The 20,218-nt window shown below is 37.0% G+C and overlaps 1 protein-coding gene, 2 long non-coding RNA genes and 1 other non-coding gene across 7 annotated transcripts; 3 read left to right on the top strand and 1 right to left on the bottom strand.

The window, feature by feature from the left end:
* Positions 1–6,099: 6,099 nt before the first annotated feature.
* LOC100577074 lies at positions 6,100–13,563 on the bottom strand. Of its 4 annotated transcripts, none has more exons than XR_001704760.2 (5): positions 12,129–12,459; positions 11,838–12,019; positions 10,727–11,224; positions 9,178–10,614; positions 6,100–8,447 (listed from the first exon to the last, which is right to left on the bottom strand). It is a non-coding gene; the product is annotated as an uncharacterized LOC100577074 (long non-coding RNA). The 4 variants fall into 4 exon arrangements; XR_001704762.2 differs by lacking the exon at positions 6,100–8,447 and adding an exon at positions 13,462–13,547 and having other exon boundaries at positions 10,120–10,614; positions 12,129–12,485; XR_003306502.1 differs by lacking the exons at positions 6,100–8,447; positions 12,129–12,459 and adding an exon at positions 13,462–13,563 and having other exon boundaries at positions 10,120–10,614.
* LOC100577704 lies at positions 10,365–15,423 on the top strand. The gene is made up of 3 exons (XR_001704775.2): positions 10,365–10,525; positions 12,449–13,740; positions 15,177–15,423. It is a non-coding gene; the product is annotated as an uncharacterized LOC100577704 (long non-coding RNA).
* Positions 15,424–15,439: 16 nt separating this feature from the next.
* Mir9a (microRNA 9a) lies at positions 15,440–15,526 on the top strand. Its single transcript, NR_031529.1, has one exon. It is a non-coding gene; the product is annotated as a microRNA 9a (primary transcript).
* A 1,819-nt stretch (positions 15,527–17,345) lies between these two features.
* On the top strand, positions 17,346–20,200 carry LOC411700 (heat shock protein 83). The gene is made up of 2 exons (XM_006571272.3): positions 17,346–17,478; positions 17,886–20,200. The coding sequence occupies exon 2, from the start codon at positions 17,886–17,888 to the stop codon at positions 20,040–20,042; it is 2,157 nt and encodes a 718-aa protein (XP_006571335.2). The 5' UTR covers positions 17,346–17,478; the 3' UTR covers positions 20,043–20,200.
* Positions 20,201–20,218: the final 18 nt, after the last annotated feature.

The raw sequence follows: 20,218 nt of genomic DNA, 5'->3' as shown, positions 1-20,218 counted from the left end.
CCCTTAAACATCTTAGCCGACCAACCACCTTCCACGCCAAGGTATCCGTATTATATTCTCGGGCCTCGTCGATGCTGTGCGACGCTATGCGACGCGACGCGATGCATTGCGACGAGCGGGTATGGAACGATCGAACGTTTCCGTCGTTTCGCGTATTTGAGCGCGGCCACGAAGAGGACGAAGAGATCCTGGTGGTAAAAGCGAGATAAAAAGTCAATGAACAGAGGAACGAGAAGGCAGAGATCGCAGGTGGTGAGAGCAAACGACGGCGAGAGGGAGAGCGAGTAAAGGAGATGAAAGAGAAGTTAAGGAGGAGTGATGGAAGAAGAGGGGAAATAGTTGGAGTATGATAGCGGCGAAGGTGGTTGGCGGAGGGCAGATTCGTACCAAACTTTTACAACACCCTACGTGGGCGAGTTCTCTCGAACGTTCCTCGGGACCTCGACCCCACGATCGTACAGCGACATTGTTCGCTCGAAATATTTATACTTTCACGGTTCCGGGATAGATAGACGATGCCCGATTCGATTATTTATTCGTTAAAACGATCGAGGTTAACACCGAATATATTGGTAATTCGAATCGAAGATAAATATTTTTTAAACGGGAAAAGAAATTGAACAGGAATAATTTCATCGTATCTTTTTCGATTCTTTTCGAATCACGAAATCGGATTTTAAAGAGAAAGGAAGATAGAAGATAAAATTTAAAATATTATACGATATGATAATATCGCGTAAAAATATATATATATATTATTACAACACGAATGACTAATAGGCATAGAATGAGAAAATTAAGCAATCGAGGCGAGAAAAATCATGACACGAACAAATCGAATCGAATTGAATAGGTAAAAATGAGGAACGTCACGTTACTTGTGTTTTTTTGAGGATAACAAAAGAAGTTTCTGAGAAGCGGTGTGAGCAAACATGCAGTATGCGCGTTAAACTCGACCTTTGAGGTTTTCTTCCCAGTAACGTTTCACTCTGTGAAAGCAGATACCTATGCATTGCTCTCTGACAAGGTTGCGTCGAGTCGACCGCTGTCTAGTCGAAATAATATTGGCGGTCTTGTGGGCACATATCGTAGTGGTGCATAAGAAGGCGAGAGCTTGTATATAGAGAACCGTCTACTAAAGAGGGGGAGGAAGGGTTCCAAGGAGCCGGTTGGCCAACGGAATGTGGCTTGACCGGCCAACCATCCCCCGCCTCCTCTACCATGGATTCATCGAGAATAAGAGAGAAAGAAGGACAGTCAGATAGAGGACTGGCCCAACTACCTTTGGATCCTAATGGGCCCCATTGGGGTGCTCGAATATTCTTTCGCTATCTTCGGACATCTTCGCCGTGAGATTTGTAATCGAGTCGAGCACCGTTTTTTTGACGTTCCCTCAAGTACCTGTTGCTCCTTAATTTTCCATGTCCACCGGTTGTAACGAATTAAAAAAAGAAAAACGAACCGGTATCCGTTTCATTCCTTGATCCATTCTCGAGGAACGAATCGTGATCTATTTACGCGCCAATGCAATTTATGCATTTGAACGATTCGATTAGGCAAGTATGGCAGACAAGAGTCGCCTGTATATATATATATATATATATATATATATATATATATATATATATATTATCACGAATCTATCTTTTGATTCTGTTGCAATCCAAGGCAATTGCAAGCGTTCCATTATTTCCTTTATACGGACAACAAGCTGATAAAAATGCTCGCAAAACTGTGAGGCCAACCATTGACAATACGACGATAGTTCCTCTAAGAAGATACATAACCGATGCATGCGCAATCTTCCCGTATGTTGGACCCCGTTCCGCATAAATGATTCACCATTCTCTACGAACGTTTGCCAGGGATCGTACGCGCTCTATTATCCGGCAAAGTATTTTCGCAATACACGTATAATTATATTGCACGTATTCTACGTATTCCCAGGCTTGCCCTCGCGCCAATCATATCCTCCAACTTACTTTCGCGTACGATCGTCGTTTTCTCCGATTTAATATCTCATTTTCGTTTAAAAACGGTGAACCGGTACCGATCTCGGGTAAAGCTTCATGACGGTACTCGTGAAGAAGTTTCGCAACTCGTTGTGTCCGGTGGATCAGCTTTCCGCTCGAGTACCACCTAAATTTATTCCACGAACGTTTCGCGCATTCGAAAACCTTCGCATTGTCCATGGAATATTATGTGATTTCCACGTTTTTTGGCAAATAAACGCGTGACTTTTACCGATTTAAAATAAGCGAGAATAAAAAACCAAGAGAGAGAGAGAGAGAAAGGACAAGTATATATAATATAAAATAATCTAAACTATATAATCGGAGAAAAATTTTTTAGCTTAGCTGATGACGTAACTTTGTTTTGCGGCGGGAGATACACGCTACTAGCTATTCAAAGTTTTCTTCGAATTTCGGTGAAAAGGTGCATCGTTATCCTCTTTCTTTCCTCTTGTTTGCAAAGACGTAATCGTCGCGAACAGCACGCCTTACTTTGTAAGCAACCGTGACAAGTGTAGACAGCCGCGGCAATTATTTGCACAATAACTCACGTTCTTAATATCAACAAATAAACTTCACTATACATGCGAGGCATCAGTTTTTAATTTTTTAATTCTCTCTCCTCTTTATCGAAATCTTCTTTTCTTATTTTTCAACCGGTTTTTCCTCGATTCTCCGCTCGATTCTCCGTACGTTCAACGATCGACGTTCAAGTATCGTCTAAAATATTTTTCGCGATAATTTAATTCGCGATAGACGTGCGCAAAATGAAAAATGAAAAAGAAAAAAACTCGAATTGTGAAAACGCGTGATTATATATACTTGAAAGTTCTCATAGATATTGTTATCGATGTAAATGCTCTTAGTCATTTGAGAGGTTACGAAATGGAGGACTGGTAACGTTGTCGTGATAATTCAGCTTGACTTTTGCGTCGGTCAAATCGAAGGCAATGAATTATCCGCATTCTACTTAAAAGGGACCTATTACATCGAATAATTACGATCTTCGTGACATTATAACGTGCCATAATCCCGTCCCAGTTTGTTAAAGGAAGTGCTTATCGCGACAAAATTTTTATCTCATTAATATGTGTTAAGAAAACATATTTTCCATATTATGATTATACGATTTTTTTCGAATCGACACGAAATTTTCAACACGATACGATATAACGAGTTTAGAAATGTACTTTTTAACAATTATAGACGTTTCTTCTACTGATCCATCGTCCAATTACGATTTCTTTCGAAGGAATATTTGAAAAGTAATAGATTCGAAAGAAGAGAACAGTCGTGTCGATTTTAACGAGGTACCGCAACGAGGTACGGGTGTTCGTAGATGGCGGCGATTTAATCGCAGTTCTTTCAACTGCGGAGTTGATTTGCGATCAACGAAGCTATTGTGTTCCCCAAAAAGGATCTATCACACCTGAAAATAGTGGCAACGAAATAACTCTTTCTGCTGCTTATTATTCGCCTCGTTAAAATTGTTGAAACATCGATGAAAAATAATAATTCAAACGTACGCGATAAGAAAAGAAAAGAAAAAAAAAAAAAAAAAAAAAGAAGGAAAAGAGCATTGACAAGAGAAAAATTACGATCGATTAATAACCGAGTAATTCCTTAATCACGTTGATCCTGGACGGGACGGATCGATCGATTGGAATTCTTTATTTTCAACTTCGGAGTTGGCTTACCGGCTATCGAGGCGAAATACCTGTTCGAGGGAAAAAATCCGTCTGTAAATAACTTCGAGAAAGCTGTGCACAATCTTCGTTCATACCATAGCACCTTAACTGTTTTAACGGCTGCGAAGAAGTTCAGACGGAGCGAAACAGCGAAGGGCGGGCAGAAAAATGGAGAAAAAGGGACGAACGAGCGTAGGTATATCCGGATGATCGTGTGTAAAGGCAAAGCAACATTGCTCGTCGTGGGATAGAGACGGAAAGTACAACGATGGCATACAACGTATATGTGGGGAAACAAGGAGGGAACAAACGGAGGAGAACGAGGAGGAAAGATGCGAGGAGAGGGAAAGAAGAAGTGGATGACAACGAAGGATGAGGATGACTATGATGATAACGACGATGATAATGATAATTGACGATGATGATGAGGAGAAGAGGGGGAAAGAAGAAGAAGAACAGAAGAAGAAGAAGAAGAAGATGATGATGATGAAGAAGAATAAGATGAGATTTTCTGTTGGAGGGTTTGCCGAGGGGGTCCAGACCAAGCTCCATCTGCATAACCGGTATATACCGGCAATGTAGACTGGCATGAAGGTAGAATCGAGCATGTCCTCGGCACGTTATATCGCTCCCCTCGTCCTCGTACGATACGAAGTGTAGAGAGACCTCGAGCCAGTGGATAGAGGAGAGGCGAAAGGTACAGCTAAGAAGAGAAGCGAAAAGGGGAATCGGTAGTGGAGGTTGGGTCTTCGTGTAGAGTGGCTCCAAGAACGAGCACACGCGGTATCCCTGCCAGTGAAACTGGTAGAGAGAAAAGCGTAGGCGCGAGTATCCGCCGACCGATGACATCATCGGTGTTCTGCCTCGAGTCATTCTCTCGGCAGAAGCTTCTCTTTACTCTCGAAACTTTTTCGTCAACTCTCCTCCTACTCGGAATCTCGATCTCCGATTTTTCTTCAAACGTATCGGGATTTACGAACCGGATAATTACAATTCTCTGTATTCTCTATTTTCCATTCGCTCTTTTTTTCAATTCGGATTATAACAACGAAAGGCTCTCCAAGTCTCTTCGAAAATTTCTTTTCGTCAACATCCTGAAAAAGTGCGAACAAATTAACACGCGAAAAAATTATAATTCTTGCAAAACGTGTCTTAACCTATCTTGTCGTTCGGAGATCCTTCAACACTTACAGACCGGCAATATTGAAAATTTCTCGACAACGTATACCTTTTTAATCCACTTCGATAATTCATTTTCGACGAGTAAAATTCATTTTTTTTTTTTTCGGTCAAATATATAACAGTTGTAATACAGAATATCTCTTCTCCTTTTCCGTTTCTTGTGTATGAAAACATCAACTGAATCGTATCGTAGAATCCGATCGGGTACAACAGTTGTTTTTCGAAGATCGTTAACTTAAAACTTTAAACAGAATGAAGCTGTTAACCTGGCGGATTAGCCTTTCAGATTCCTAATCGTATGGAAATGTGAAACGGTATCGGTTAGAAAACGTTAGACTAAATTCTCTCGTGAAACTATCAACACGTTTATTCTGTTCTGTTCCGCGATCTCTTTTTTCGTATCCTCCGCAACGAAAACAGGTTTAAAAGGCTTGTCGATCGCATCGAGGATACATTTCCACACATGTTTACGGTGTGAGAGTGTCAAAAGTTTACCGGGGCGGGAAGCTGTTAATTGGAGGGAAAAAGGTTGAGTTCAAGAAGTTTCTTCAACTTTTGTGTAAAGAAAAAAACGTACAAATGGAACGATCCTTCAAAAATAGGAGGAAGATAGGATTTTCCAATCGTTGTACAACTGCAACACGGAAATTTCGAACACCGTTCCGTAAAGGAAGGAATAATTTTTGAAATCAACAATTCGATACTTCAACATGGTACATTTTCGCCGTGATGCGCAAGCTCGGATAAGGCTTCGTAAAAAACTTCGTGCACAGTACGCGAGATGGTATTGGGCAACGAACACATACGCAAGGAGAGAGAATGTACGAAATATTTGTGAAGGAAATCGGCACGGAGGAAAGCTGTAGCAGCAAATCCCTATAAGAAAACGCGGGAGCGTTGGAAATCTCTCATACTCGAAACCTGTGCCGGGACGGTCACGAATAAGGGGCGAGACATCCATAAACTTACTTTAGACCTCGGGGCTCACGGGGGTTCTGGGTAGGTTTTTCTTTTTACCGGGCCAGGCAGGTGCGAACCGATTTCTATAGTCTTCTCCCGGTAACGGCCGTCTTTCGTGCCAACGGTCCAAGTTTTACGGCGGCTTCCGTTGAACAAATCTTGTCATGTCCAATCAAGGAAAAACGCTTTCATTCTTGGTCTTCGATCGATGGTTTTTTTACATTTCTTTTTTTCTCTTTCCTTCTTTTTTTCTTTTCTTTTTTGCGTGCCGTTTTACAACAAAATGGAAACGAATCGGTTAATCGAAAGTGAATCAAATGTTGAAGACATTTCGAAACGCAAAGGATATCTCTCTCTTTTTCTCTTTGTTACCAACTACGAATTTCGTGAACTGTAGGCCTAATCGATTAACGGCTCTGCGCTATTCAAATTGCTTTCGTTGCGCGTGACCATCGCATTTTAAATCGTCTCGCCAGTGTTCCGCGTAATCGTAACGAATGCGAATGAGAACCTCGATTTTCGGTGGACTCTCTTTTGTTTTCGAAATTCATGTTTCATCGCGAGAAACTTTTGCACATGGTAACACATCTCTCTTCGCCCAGGGAAAGCGCGATTACTCCTTTTAAAAAGATATCTTTTCAAAGACCCTGTCTATATGTTTTTATTCGAATAATCGTATGATTGAAATCGATCGATCCGAAATAATTGGTTCAAGTGGGAAAAAAAATCAGGTGCATGGAAGAAGGAGGATAGGAACGCCGGTGCGGAGCAAGGACGGTGTACATCCGGCGGAAGTCGAAGGGCGTCAGCTCGTGACGCCAACGCTTGTACGCAGGGCTGAATTAGCTTTGTACCTGGACAGACGCAGGTGAGTTACCAGAACAGGGATATAACAGTACCGATCCTTTCGAAGGATCCTTCTTCGAAACGAACAATAAAAATCGTCCTTGACCGACCACGGTTAAGGTTCAGGATCAGAAGCGAGGAAATTCCTCGCCGAGGAATCGCTGATTAATTATATTTCGATTTCCCGTTTAATCGAAATCGCGCCACTTATCGTTGTTATTCCCGCTCTTTCAGATATTTCAATTCAATGGAAGCAAAGTTGACGGACGATTTTTTTTCACCGATCTTGATCGCACCGCGTGCGACAAGTGATAAAGAAAAAAGGAAGGAAAAGTATATTCCTCTGCGAGTAAATTTGTAATACCAGTCGCACAAACCGATATCGAATTCGACCTTCGAGGTCCTGGCACTCAGGGCAAACCGATACGCATGCAAAATTTCATTCACGTGAGCGTCACGTACGGCTTTACGTTGCAATAACATTCCGAGAATAAGTTGGGGTCCGAAAGTTCGCCGGTTCTTTGTTTCTTGATGTTTTAACGGAATAGGGAACGAATTTACTTTTGAAAAAAGAAAGACTATCCCCTCCCTAATTCGCGTTTTGAATCACCGACGACTTAAAAACGTCGTTCGGTCTTGTTGAACGGAGAAGTCGGGACGTAAATTAAGAAACCACACCCGCGAGTATAAAGATCCGGTTTTTTTAATATGCGCAACCAACCATTTTGACGAGATACAACTGAATCATTTTTTGAGAATCGGGAAATATTAATCTTTTCGAAATATTTCGAAGATTGTTAAACGAATCAAACCATTTGAAATTGCGAAATTGTACATCACTTGTTCGTGCACATGCCTTCCGTCACGGCGCTGCCTTTCCCACAAACTGAAAATGGATGACACGTGTAGTCGAGGAACTTCCCAGGACGTACTTTCAGACAGCGGAACCGATTCTACGTCGTTCAAAGAGGCGTATCTTTAGGGTGCATAAATGCGTTTGAACATAAAAAGCGTTTCATCGAAGAGAAAATAAGTTAAAAGAGAAATTTTTCTCTCTCGAATTAACTATTTCTTTAAAGATAATAGTTTTCAACTATTGCTTGATATAAACTTGAACAGTCGCGTTTAAAAAAAAAGGAAAAAAGAAAAAAAAAATTGATTTCGAATAACACGTGTCGAGCTATGGCTGGAATTAGCCATCGTTTTCGTGGCACGCCACGCTTAATGCGCAATTTAAACTCGAATTTGAAAATATACAATTTTACATTTCGTGTCACGTACCGCTAATTAGTTAGCAAGGCATGCGGACGGCGACGAGTGGACGTTTTAAATCGTAATTTTTCTGTCGTAGAACACGGTTCAATTATCAGGCAACGAAGCAACTATATCATACATCCTTGGAAAACGGATTGCTTGCTAATCCGTTTTCATTCATTCGGGAAAGAAGGAATTCGACAGATGAGAACAAGTCAAGTTTAATAATCAAACATATTCGTATGCGTGCGCGCATGCATGTATTCGCATGTATGCATTCGAAGTAAAAGAATAATGTCTTATTACGAAATTCGACGAGGAATCGAGAAAAAGTGGTAGCTCGTCGAGGCACGCATGAAATTCCCACGCAAGGTCTACCAGAGAGATTATTCTTCCCCACGAATTTTCGTGTCCCGTCGCTAATAGATTCGACAAGGATCATCGAGTAATCTTCCCAGGTGAATACGCAATGAAGAAAATGGAATCGACTTCTTCTCCCATATATCTGTAATTAAAATTAGAATCAGAGTCAAGGTGTATCCATGGAAGTTAAGTCGGTATATAGGAAAGATTGGATTCGTTCGGTTGCCAAAGAGAGGTGCAAAGCCGAGAAGCCCGACGAGGATATTCGAGAAGGGGCGAGAAGAAGAAGAAGAAGAAGAAGAAGAAGAAGAAGAAGAAGAAGAAGAAGAAGAAGAAGAAGAAGAAGGTAGTTTGGGTATTCGAGAAATATTCGACTCGTCGGCGATCATTGTGGTGACGTCGTGAATTCTTCGAAAAACGAGAGGACAGACCGGCTACGTAGAGGTACATACGAGGCCGAGCCTTCACCTCGATCGCGCGAGGTGTACGCGACGCGCACGTATGTATAGGTAAACGTACGTAGACAGGTACGCGAGCGAAACGATCGGCGAGAGAGGAGAGAAGCGAAGAGAAGAGAAGAGAGGAGAAAAAGAAGACAGAAGAAAGAAAAAGAGGGACAAGACGAGACGAGACACGTGGAATCGTGCAAAACGCAGAAGAGAGAACAGGAGGAAGATGAGAAACGGAGAAGGAGAGGATGTGAAAGGGAAGAGAAAAAGAAGGCTGAGAAGGAGGGAAAAGGAGGAGGCGCGAGAGATCGGTAGAGGGGTCATTGGTTGTTCGTTGCGCACTCTCAACGTATGGGAATCGTTATGGACCGACTATAGTCGTTGGAATGCGTCCTTTTTTCCTTTTTCTGTCTCCCCATATACCTGGCGGGCTACTCTCGCTTCGTTGTGGCGACGACGTTGGCGGTGGCGGTGGCGATGGCGGTGGCTGTGGCGGTGGCGGCAACCACCGCGGCAAACCTCTTGCGGACAATCTCGTTGGCTGGCGACCGGTACAGCCGCGACCGACCAGGAGGAAAGGAACCACGATTCGACTTAACGGATCTGCGCTGCCTACGAACATTGCAAGTCACCAACGCGCCGTATAGGTAACCGACAGCCATTGTTAACGGGAAAAGAAAGCTTTTCACGTTAGAAAAGAAGAAGTGAAAATAGAAATTGGAACTGGCTTCTTATTGGACAGGAAAGAAGAAGAAGAAGAAGAAGAAGAAGGAAAAGAAGAAGAAGAAGGAGGAGAAGGAGAAAAGAAGGAGAAAAAGAAGAGAGCGATGTAATCCCGAACAAAACTTTATCTTTGAAAAATCTGCGGAGATCGTTAAGGAGAGAATATAAAAAGAAAAGTTTACGGGTCAACGGTTATAAAACGGAAGAAACAAAAGGGGAATATACGAGACGTCGTGTGGAAAGATCGCGAACTCGCAGCAAGAGCCAGAAGAGCGTTCGAGAACAAGGAGAACGAGATGCCGGCGTGAGGAAAAGGTAGACGAGGCAACGCGATAAAGAACGAATCAACCAGGTAGAAGGACAGGGATGCCGCGGTAATGCTCCAAGAGAGCCGGCCAAACGAGAAGACCGACCAAAGAAGGGAAGAGAGAGGGAGGGACAGAGAAGAAGAGAACGATAGAAAACGGACATAGGTAGGAGGACAGGTAGTCGGGGAAAGAAGACCAAGTGAAGAGCATAGGGGAGAGAAGATACGAGAGAAAAGAGTGGATCCACGAAGGGGAACAGCACGGCAAGGAACGGAATGGAGCGGTGTAGAAAGTAAGAGAGGGGAGAGGAGAGGAAAGAAGAAAAGAGAGAGACTCGTTCCTCTCGTATATATGTCGGCAGTTCGGTTCGGTGACGTCACGATGTCGATTTGAACGGACCAATGGGCATTCGAAACGAAGCTGAAGAGGTAAAGAGGATATGGAGGGGACTGGAGGGTGGAAGAGGGCCGAAGGGGCCCCGAGGGGGCCAAGGAGCTCCAGGTTCCGGAGTTCGAGGGGGAAGGGGTAACGCGAAAGGTGCGTGCGGCCCCAGACGTGGGGCGCGGGGCCAGTTGATCAGTGAGTGCGGTAGTGATCTCATCTTGTACCGCGCCAGGTGTGACTCCTCTCTTTCCTCTTCTTTCGATACGAGTCTATGTGCCCTTGGTAAGACGGAGCAAGCAGTAGCGGACTTAAAATTCACGTATCGGTTCGGCCCGTGTCCTCGACTCGAACAACAGGTATGCCTCTTCTCTCTTTTCCATAGAAAAACACATTCTCGCGCCATTGATCCAAATATTATTCGATCGAACCATCTTTTCTATACGATCTGTTTGTAATATATATCACAAGTTAATGATAAAAATTAAATTAAAATTAAATCGATAAATTGATAAAGAAAGGAAAGATTATTCGTAAAGATAACAATTTCTCTAACTTACGAATATGTACGTTTAACTATTATAGGATTCATTGGTTTGAAATAAAATAAATAAAATTCTGTTGATTCTCGGTAAACGTGACTGACAAGGTCGAGGCAAATGTTGCCGCGTTTGCATTCTTGTCTAGTCAGCTTATTCATTTCTTTCTTCAATCGTCATCTTTCTCGGCTCGAACGGTATTGTGATTCCTCTTTCCTCTTTTTTTTTTTTTTTTTCTTTTCCTCGAGATATTGCAACTCGAAATCGAAAAATCTTCTCGATTCCACATTCACGCCCAATGTTTTTTCTTGCTCAGTTCTTTGCGCTTGTCTGAGTCGGGTCTACTACTTGCCGATTCGCACCGTTTCGCGTGCGAATTTCCTCAGGCCTCTTAGCAACAGGTTGTATCTGACTACCATGGAAAAATGATAGTCGTTCGAACGCTTTTGCTCGTTCTGTTCCTCCATACCAAAATATTCCCCGACGCTTCTAATATCAAATCTTTTCTTCTCAAATTTCCTACGATCAAATAATATTAGAAAATTACAATCAATAGTAACGTCTACTGCTTCCAATTGAAATGAGATTCGTTTTCACATTTTTTTATTTATTAGTAATTCAATAGTTAACGATGATTTTTAACTTCGTGTTCGAACGAAATAAGATTTTTCTCAATGATCGATCAATTTACGCTCACGTTCGTTTTCATTTTTTTAAATGAAATGATAGTTTTAAATGTTAGTTTCGAGAACAACAATAATTTATCGCAACGTAATTACAGTATTCAAATATTTATTTTCAAATATTTAAAATATATACGATAAAAGTTTTGGCCTGAGTTAGTCGTTTTCTTTTTTTATTTCGAGAAAAAAAGAAGGACAAAAAAATTGCTCAATTCTCAAATAAACACAACTCCAAAGTTTATTTCCATGAACTTGTTTCAATTTTTCTCACTAAAGAGCAAAAAATTGTCTTTTCTGCGTCACAGCTTCGACGCAGGAGATCGGCGGCGCGGTAGCGATATAGCATTGCGGAAGCCTGTATCGCGAACGATCTTCAACGTGCCGGCGAATGCATTCAAGATTTGCACGGTAGAGCGAGCGACTGAGAAATAAAACGCACATATGCATACCTGTGTTTGACTGCACCGCGTGTATGGTATCGAGCCGTGAATCCTCCGTTCGAGAATGACACCGATTAACCGGTCCAAATTGTCGTCGTCGTGGCCGATAAGTTAGCCAATAGTTCGTACATATCGGTTTATCAGATTGAAAATTAAAATTCTTTTCTTGGCTGTTTTTTTTCTTTTTTCTCCTGGTAAAAAATCGTACATTATATTAAAAACATTCTACGCATTTCGCGATCATAAATTAATTTGCAAGTTAAAGCGTTTTGTTTGTAAGGTAAATAATGAGACAAATACCGCTTTACCGTAATCGTTTCCTTCCATCGTTTAAACATTTATATGAAAATCTCACTTTTTGTTTATATTCTATTGTTTAGATTCTATTTTTTTTTTTTTTTTTGCTTACTTCATCGATAATTCGAATTCAATTAATATCGCGCTATATATTCGTTACGTTTGTTGCTTGAATATAATCGTAATGTTTACATTTTTTTTTCTTTTTCTTTGATTTAAATTTTCGAATTTTTGAAATCTTGAACATTTAAAATTCATATTTTCAAATTTCTTCAGAATAAATACATTCTCTCGAGCAATCAACCAATTAATTTGCTTTCCAGATGACCGAAACTTGCTGGTTGAAAGAAGCGATAACACCTACGAACGCAAATAAAGGGGGAACTAATTTTCGTGATGCTGTGACAAAGATGAGAAAAAGGAAGGACGGTGAAGATATTTCAAGAAATGATGGGGAAAAAAAAAGAAAAGAAAAGAAAAAAGACTCGCGAAACCGTGGAGGGGGGAGGGGAGGAGGGGAGGAGGAGAGGGGGCCAGTCTTCTTTTTCGCGCCTTTCGATCTGTTTTCAGCGCGGTCAGGAAAATTAAATCAAGCTCGATAACCACACTTGAAGTGATAATGACTATAAGTGAAGCGACATTAGCCCCGGCTATCTCGAGTACTCGTACAGCTGTGTTTGCGTAAACGATTGGAAGTCGCATTGAAAGCCTGTCTCGTTAGGGAACAAATTTTACCACTAAGGTACAGATTCAACGTATTATTTTATTAACGTCTCGCGATTTTCCATTGGAGGGGTAAGTTGGTTGGTGATTTGGAAGAAGCGCGTGTCACGAGAACCACGGAGATCTCCCTGATCGTTGCGCAACGATCGCAACGCGCAAGGAACGCAGCAGCAGAAAAGTTCTCGATAAAACGTACGGTCAATAAGGCGTATCGTGCAAAGACCCTGTAATGGCTCGGCTGGACACGGGACTGTTAATTAAATCGTAAACTGTTAATTAGACCGTTAAACCGACTAGCCTTGGAACACGATGCCTAAAATAGCCTTTTCGTCTCCGCCAACTATTGCCGATTTTTTTTTATTAGAAATCTGCGCTATTATCAAATTATCCGCGCTCTTTCGATCTTTGGAACGGAATTATATGATCATTTTTTTTTTTCCTCTCGTATTTCGCAAAAGTTCTTTTTTTTCTCTCTCTCTCTCTCTCTCTTTCTTTTTTATCGCTTTTCATGGGAGAGAATGCACGATAATAATAATATAGTTCAGCTGTACCAACCGTGACAAACAAATGGAAAGAATCGAAGGCCGGCTTATCATGAAAGATAGGTACTCACTCGTATTTGCTATAGGTACGTGACGATGGACTTCGCAACTTGGATAAGCTAGATTCTCTAATAATGAACTAGGCTAGAGATCTCAGAGTCGCTATGTCCAGCTTTCAATGGAGAGGGGAAAAAAAAAAAAAAAAAAAAAAAAAAAAAAAAAAAAAATAAAGAAAATTAAGTTTTAGAAAGTCGGGGATTATTGTTGAATCGAGGCTAAATCTTTCTGGTCAGCCTTCCTGTTACGTCCCGATATGAGAGCGGGCCAAAAATAAACCGGCAGTTTCGCAGGTGAGTGTGTGCCACGGTTTCTTTTATTTTTTTCTCTGTTTTTTTTTTCTTTTTTTTTCTTGTTTTGATCTTTCACTCCTCTCTTACATATATAGGATTTTTTTTACTTTCATTCTCCTTACACGTGTAAGGAGAAATTCATGGATCGTTTCTCCTAAATGAGATAATCATTATCCAATTTTAAATATATTCATCGTTAGAGATTCGGTTGTTAAATCTTATTTTTATATTCGCAAGAATTACGCGGATCAACGAACGAAAAAGATAAAACTCGCGTAACAATCTCTTAAGTTATCTCTTGCGAAATTCGATAACGTTCGTTCCTAAAACTGACGTATTTTACCGCATATCAGATTCGATAAACGTGTTATTTAAATATAAAATTTCTCGCCAAATGTGTGTCCGGTTTCCATATTTTGCAGCTTCTTGAAAAATTTTATAACATTTCTGGTCAAGATCATCATACGCGTATTTAATAATATCGAATATTGAAAAATTAAGCAGATAAAGAAATTGGAAGAAGCACGGAAAGCAGTTGAACAACTTGATAAAATAGAACCCAGCCACGCGTGCACTGCAGCGTGAGATCATAACTTTCTCCAAATGGAAGTTCTTACGAAACATCGTAGTGGTCTACTAACGGATTGACCGAAGTAAAAGCATCGGATATTACAATCTTTACTATATAACCAGAAAGTTTAAATAAATTTCTCTATTTTAAAAGATATTAACTCGACTCGAATAAAATTTAATCCGTGCGATAAGCTGTCCGAAATTTTATTAATATCCGAAGCTGTTTTGATTGTTGCACGTATTTTAGTAGCTATTTAATCAATTTGAGCAAAACACTGGTTACATTTTACGCGATTTAAACGTGACATTTTCAGAATCTGAAATTTATCTTTGGACACGTACTCGCGGTTTCAAGTCGTAATTTTTATTAAAATCGCGAATCAGTTGGACGAAAATGGCAACTAGGAAACTGAATGATATCGCAAGATACGTCTTTGAGTCAAAGTAATTATGACGTAACGACATAATGTCTTGCGCGAGAGTACGATTCAGCAAAATCGTATCGCCTCGTTTCATCGTGTTATAAATTTATATTTTACTTCGTGCGACATAACACACTTTGATCAAAAATTGTCAACCGTAAGATTATCCCACCGTTTTCTCTGCGTTCGATTTTTTTATTTTTCATATATCGTACTTTTTAGAATGACTTTGGCCTGGTAACGAGAGAAGAATTTTCAGATATACACTCGTAGCCTCTGGCTATCCCGAAGGCCCGTCTCACCGACTAACTTTCACTCCGAAATGTCAACGGTTGTGTTTCACTTTTCAAAGCTGTGCGCGTATCAATCAATTCGTGGTTACGCGACAAAGAGACGATTGTTGTAAAGCGGTTTCCGATTTCTCCGTCTTTTCTGTTACAGAGTGGGGACACCATCGACACGTGCATGTCATTATCTGCACCAGGAAATAGTGACTCTCGATCAAGAGACATTCTCGTATAAAAGGCGTTAACGATTGATCCATGCCCACCGATATATTTGCAGTTCATCAAGAAAGATCCGATATTGCTAAATGGCGCAGAGCAGGTTTTCAATTCCCGACGATTTCATTGATTTAGATGATCAATTTTTATCGAAATTATTTTTTTTTTTTTTTTTTTTTATTTAAGACAACAAGAAGATCTTGGCGCGGACATTTTCTTTGGTTATCTAGCTGTATGAGTATTATTCGACATCATAAAGCTAGGTTACCGGAGTTAAGCTCCTCGCCATATCAACTTCAACGATTTTTTTGATTTTTTTTTTTTTGCTTTTTCGACTAAATTGATTATTTACAAATTGATGAATCTAAAAATAAATACGATATTTATGTATATATTATATTATAAATAATTTTGTTATATTATAAATAAATATAAATTTTGATAAAAAATAAACAAATAAAAAGAATTTTTTAAAAATCTTTCGAATTTCTAAAAGTTAATTATATCAATGTGAAAGAAATTTTTCTGTAGAATTAACAACAAGCGTTACATTGGAGTTACGTTGAATATAAAAAAAAAAGAAAGAATACATCTAACATGCTTCAAAGATTTTTGTATTCATTCTGCATGAAAATCTACGGGATAGGCATTTGTAATTACTAGTAGTGTCATTGCCACGTGACTCGATTACCTTATTAAGAACATTTTCAGAATTTCCAAGCTATTCCAATTGATTCCGTTTTTTTGTATGTAATCATATTTCGTTATTCTTAAAAATTTTCTATTAACTTTTATAAGTGGTCTCGTCACTTAATTTATCTTAATAAAATAAATTTGATTATAAATAAATAGAAAGCAATAATGTTTCTTCTTTATAAATTCTCGAATTAAAAAATATTTTAATAAAATAATTTTTATTTATTATTTCAGAAATTGAAATAAGAAGAAAAATTAAGATAATAATTGTAAATAAAAATAAGTTTATCTAAGAAAATATAATATCAAGTATAATGTTTAATAATAGATTTAAATTCCACTTCAAATAATGATAAAAAATAAAATTGTAATAATCTATGCAATGGGGGCGCCACATACCGATATGTATAAAGAAATATGATTATATACCGACTGTATTCTCGAGGTTTTTACAAAATTTAAAACTTTTTTATTGTTAAATTACTAATTTATTTACTTACCACTTTTAATTTTTTATTTTTTTTAACTTCAATTAATGAATTATAATATTGAAAAGATATATATCTATATATGTATATATATATTTTTTTTTTCTATATGTAATGCTTCCTGTTTTTGCTATCAATATTTCCTTCCGATAATTTATTAATTTATTAATTAATAATGCATTTCTTATTATTTTTAACTACAATAAATATATGTGATTCATTATACAAGTATTTCTCTTAAAATTGTAGAAATAAAAACTAAATTAAAATAATAAAGAACGAATCAACTTTAAAGATCATACTCGCTTATACGTAAATTATATTAAAAATATATTGTTAAAACATTAAAAATATTTTGATACAATAGGATTTCGTTTAAATATAAATAAAAAAAAAATATATTTGAAAAAAAATCGAAAGCTAAAAATAATATAGTATGATGAGAAGAAAATTTTTGCCGCGTAATATCAAACACATGGTTCGATAATATTTGACGATATAATGGTAATTCAATAATTTCTATTTAATATAATCATAAATGATACATTTTAAATTTACATACCTAACTGATGATAGATATTCATTGATAGATATGATTAACAAACAAGACGAGTTAAGATAAAAATTATTTATTCACTTGTCATAAAAATTTTGATATTATTTCTCTTCCTTGACTTACAAAACTAAATACCGGAAGTATCACGTTAAAGTGAAAAAGAAAATCAAATCAATTTCCATTATTTAATAACAAATATTTATATATTTAAAAAAAAAATTATGCACTTTTATTCTATAATAGATAAACAATATTGAAAATATAGATAAAAAATATTTATTAATTAAAAATTATCAAGATAAATTTAAATTTTCCCGGATATGAGGTATCCAAAGAGATAAAAATGTTCTAGAACATTCTAGAACATTCTAGAATTTTAGTGAGTATATAAAAGCAAACCTACTCAACGCGCGTCTTCATTCAATAAATTGCTAAGTGTCCGATACTGTGTTTATAAATTTTTGAAGTGTATTTTAACATTGGTTTATCTAAATATCAAGGTATAATTATTTTAAATTAATTATTAAAATAATATTTAACGTGTTTATATAAAATATATTTCCTAAACAATAAATAATCAGTAAATTTTTATTGATTTACGTTTCTTATTAAATGTTGTTCTAAATTTAATAGTTTTATTAAAAAATTAATCTTAACTCTATTTTAACACATTTTTTTTATTCGTATAAATTTGTTTTTTTTAAATTGTATCGGGAAATATTATTGCATTTATTATACAATAATAAAATAATATATATCACATGTAAAAAAAAAAAAAAAAATAAGAAATGCATATATAAAATGTTTCATATATAAATTAAAAATAGAAATTTATATTTGTGATTTTATGTAATTTTTTGATTGTTTAAATTTTTTTTTTTTCTAATTTAATTTTTCTTTTTTACAGATGTCAACAGAAATGGAAACAAAAGCAGAAGATGTGGAAACTTTTGCATTCCAGGCAGAGATTGCTCAACTTATGTCATTGATTATTAATACCTTTTATTCAAATAAAGAAATTTTTTTAAGAGAACTTATATCAAACTCTAGTGACGCCCTTGATAAGATTCGTTATGAATCTTTAACTGATCCTTCTAAGCTTGATAATGGCAAAGAATTATTTATTAAAATTATTCCAAACAAGAATGATGGTACTTTGACTATTATTGATACTGGTATTGGTATGACTAAGGCTGATTTGGTAAATAATCTTGGTACAATTGCAAAGTCTGGTACCAAAGCTTTTATGGAAGCACTTCAAGCTGGTGCAGATATTTCCATGATTGGACAATTTGGTGTAGGTTTTTATTCTGCTTATTTAATAGCAGACAAAGTCACTGTTATTTCAAAACACAATGATGATGAACAATATCTATGGGAATCTAGTGCTGGTGGATCATTTACTGTTAGACATGATAATGGAGAAACATTAGGACGAGGAACAAAAATTGTTTTACATGTAAAAGAAGATCAAGCCGAATATTTAGAAGAGAGTAAAATAAAAGAAATTGTAAAAAAACATTCTCAATTTATTGGTTATCCAATTAAATTAGTTGTACAGAAGGAACGTGAAAAAGAACTGAGTGAGGATGAAGCTGAAGAAGAAGAAGAAGAGAAAAAGGAAGATGATGGAAAACCAAAAATTGAAGATGTAGATGAAAATGAAGAAGCACCAGAGGAAGAAGGAAAAAAGAAGAAGAAAAAAACTATTAAAGAGAAATATACAGAAGATGAAGAATTAAACAAAACAAAACCTATCTGGACTAGAAATTCTGATGATATTACACAAGAAGAATATGGTGAATTTTATAAATCATTGACAAATGATTGGGAAGATCATTTGGCTGTTAAACATTTTTCTGTAGAAGGTCAATTAGAATTCAGAGCTTTACTTTTTATTCCAAAACGTATGCCATTTGATTTATTTGAAAATAAGAAAAGGAAAAATAATATTAAATTATATGTAAGAAGAGTATTCATTATGGACAACTGTGAACAGTTAATTCCAGAATATTTAAATTTCATAAAAGGAGTAGTTGATAGTGAAGATCTTCCTTTGAACATTTCTCGTGAAATGCTTCAACAAAATAAAATTTTAAAGGTTATTCGTAAAAATCTTGTAAAAAAATGCATAGAATTGTTTGAAGAACTTGCAGAAGACAAAGATAATTATAAAAAATTCTATGAACAATTTAGCAAAAACATTAAATTAGGTATTCATGAGGACAGTTCTAATCGTAATAAATTATCTGATCTTTTAAGATATCACACTTCATCTTCTGGAGATGAGGTCTGTTCTCTTAAGGATTATGTAGGTAGAATGAAAGAGAATCAAAAACACATTTACTTCATTACTGGAGAGAGCAAAGACCAAGTTGCAAACAGTTCATTTGTTGAACGTGTAAAAAAACGTGGCTTTGAAGTTGTTTATATGACAGAGCCTATCGATGAATATGTAGTACAACAAATGAAAGAATTTGATGGAAAACAATTAGTATCTGTAACCAAAGAAGGTTTAGAGTTTCCTGAAGATGAAGATGAAAAGAAGAAAAGAGAAGAAGACAAAGCCAAATATGAAAATTTATGTAAAGTAATGAAAAATATTCTTGACAATAAAGTAGAGAAAGTTGTAGTTTCGAATCGATTGGTTGATTCACCTTGCTGTATAGTTACTTCACAATATGGTTGGACTGCTAATATGGAAAGAATTATGAAAGCTCAAGCACTTAGAGACACATCTACTATGGGATATATGGCTGCAAAAAAACATCTTGAGATAAATCCTGACCATACTATTATTGAAACTTTACATCAGAAAGCAGAAACAGATAAAAATGATAAAGCAGTAAAAGATTTAGTAATTTTATTGTTTGAAACAGCACTTTTATCTTCTGGTTTTACTTTAGATGAACCACAAGTTCATGCTGCAAGAATTTACAGAATGATTAAATTGGGACTTGGTATTGATGAAGAAGAATCTGTATCAGAAGAACAAACTACAGAAGAAATTCCTCCTCTGGAAGGAGATACAGAAGATAGTTCACGAATGGAAGAAGTAGATTAGAAACTTAATCTTAATAAATTTAAATATAATGACAATATCAATGTCATTGATCATTGAAAGACTGCTGAAATAACCACGTTTTATGTGGTATTATTATCCATTTTCATTTTAATTTTCTATACAATCTTAATTTATCAAAAATATTTTTTGATGCCAAATACTTTGTAATTAAGTTA

The sequence above is a fragment of the Apis mellifera genome, linkage group LG1, assembly GCF_003254395.2.
Source record: "Apis mellifera strain DH4 linkage group LG1, Amel_HAv3.1, whole genome shotgun sequence".
Taxonomy (NCBI): Eukaryota; Metazoa; Arthropoda; class Insecta; order Hymenoptera; family Apidae; genus Apis; species Apis mellifera.
Note: the sequence above shows the minus strand (reverse complement) of the source record. Positions and strands in the feature narration are given on the sequence as shown.

Coding starts and splice junctions, on each gene's coding strand:
- LOC411700 (XM_006571272.3), top strand. CDS start 17,886: ATGTCAACAGAAATGGAAACAAAAGCAGAAGATGTGGAAACTTTTGCA.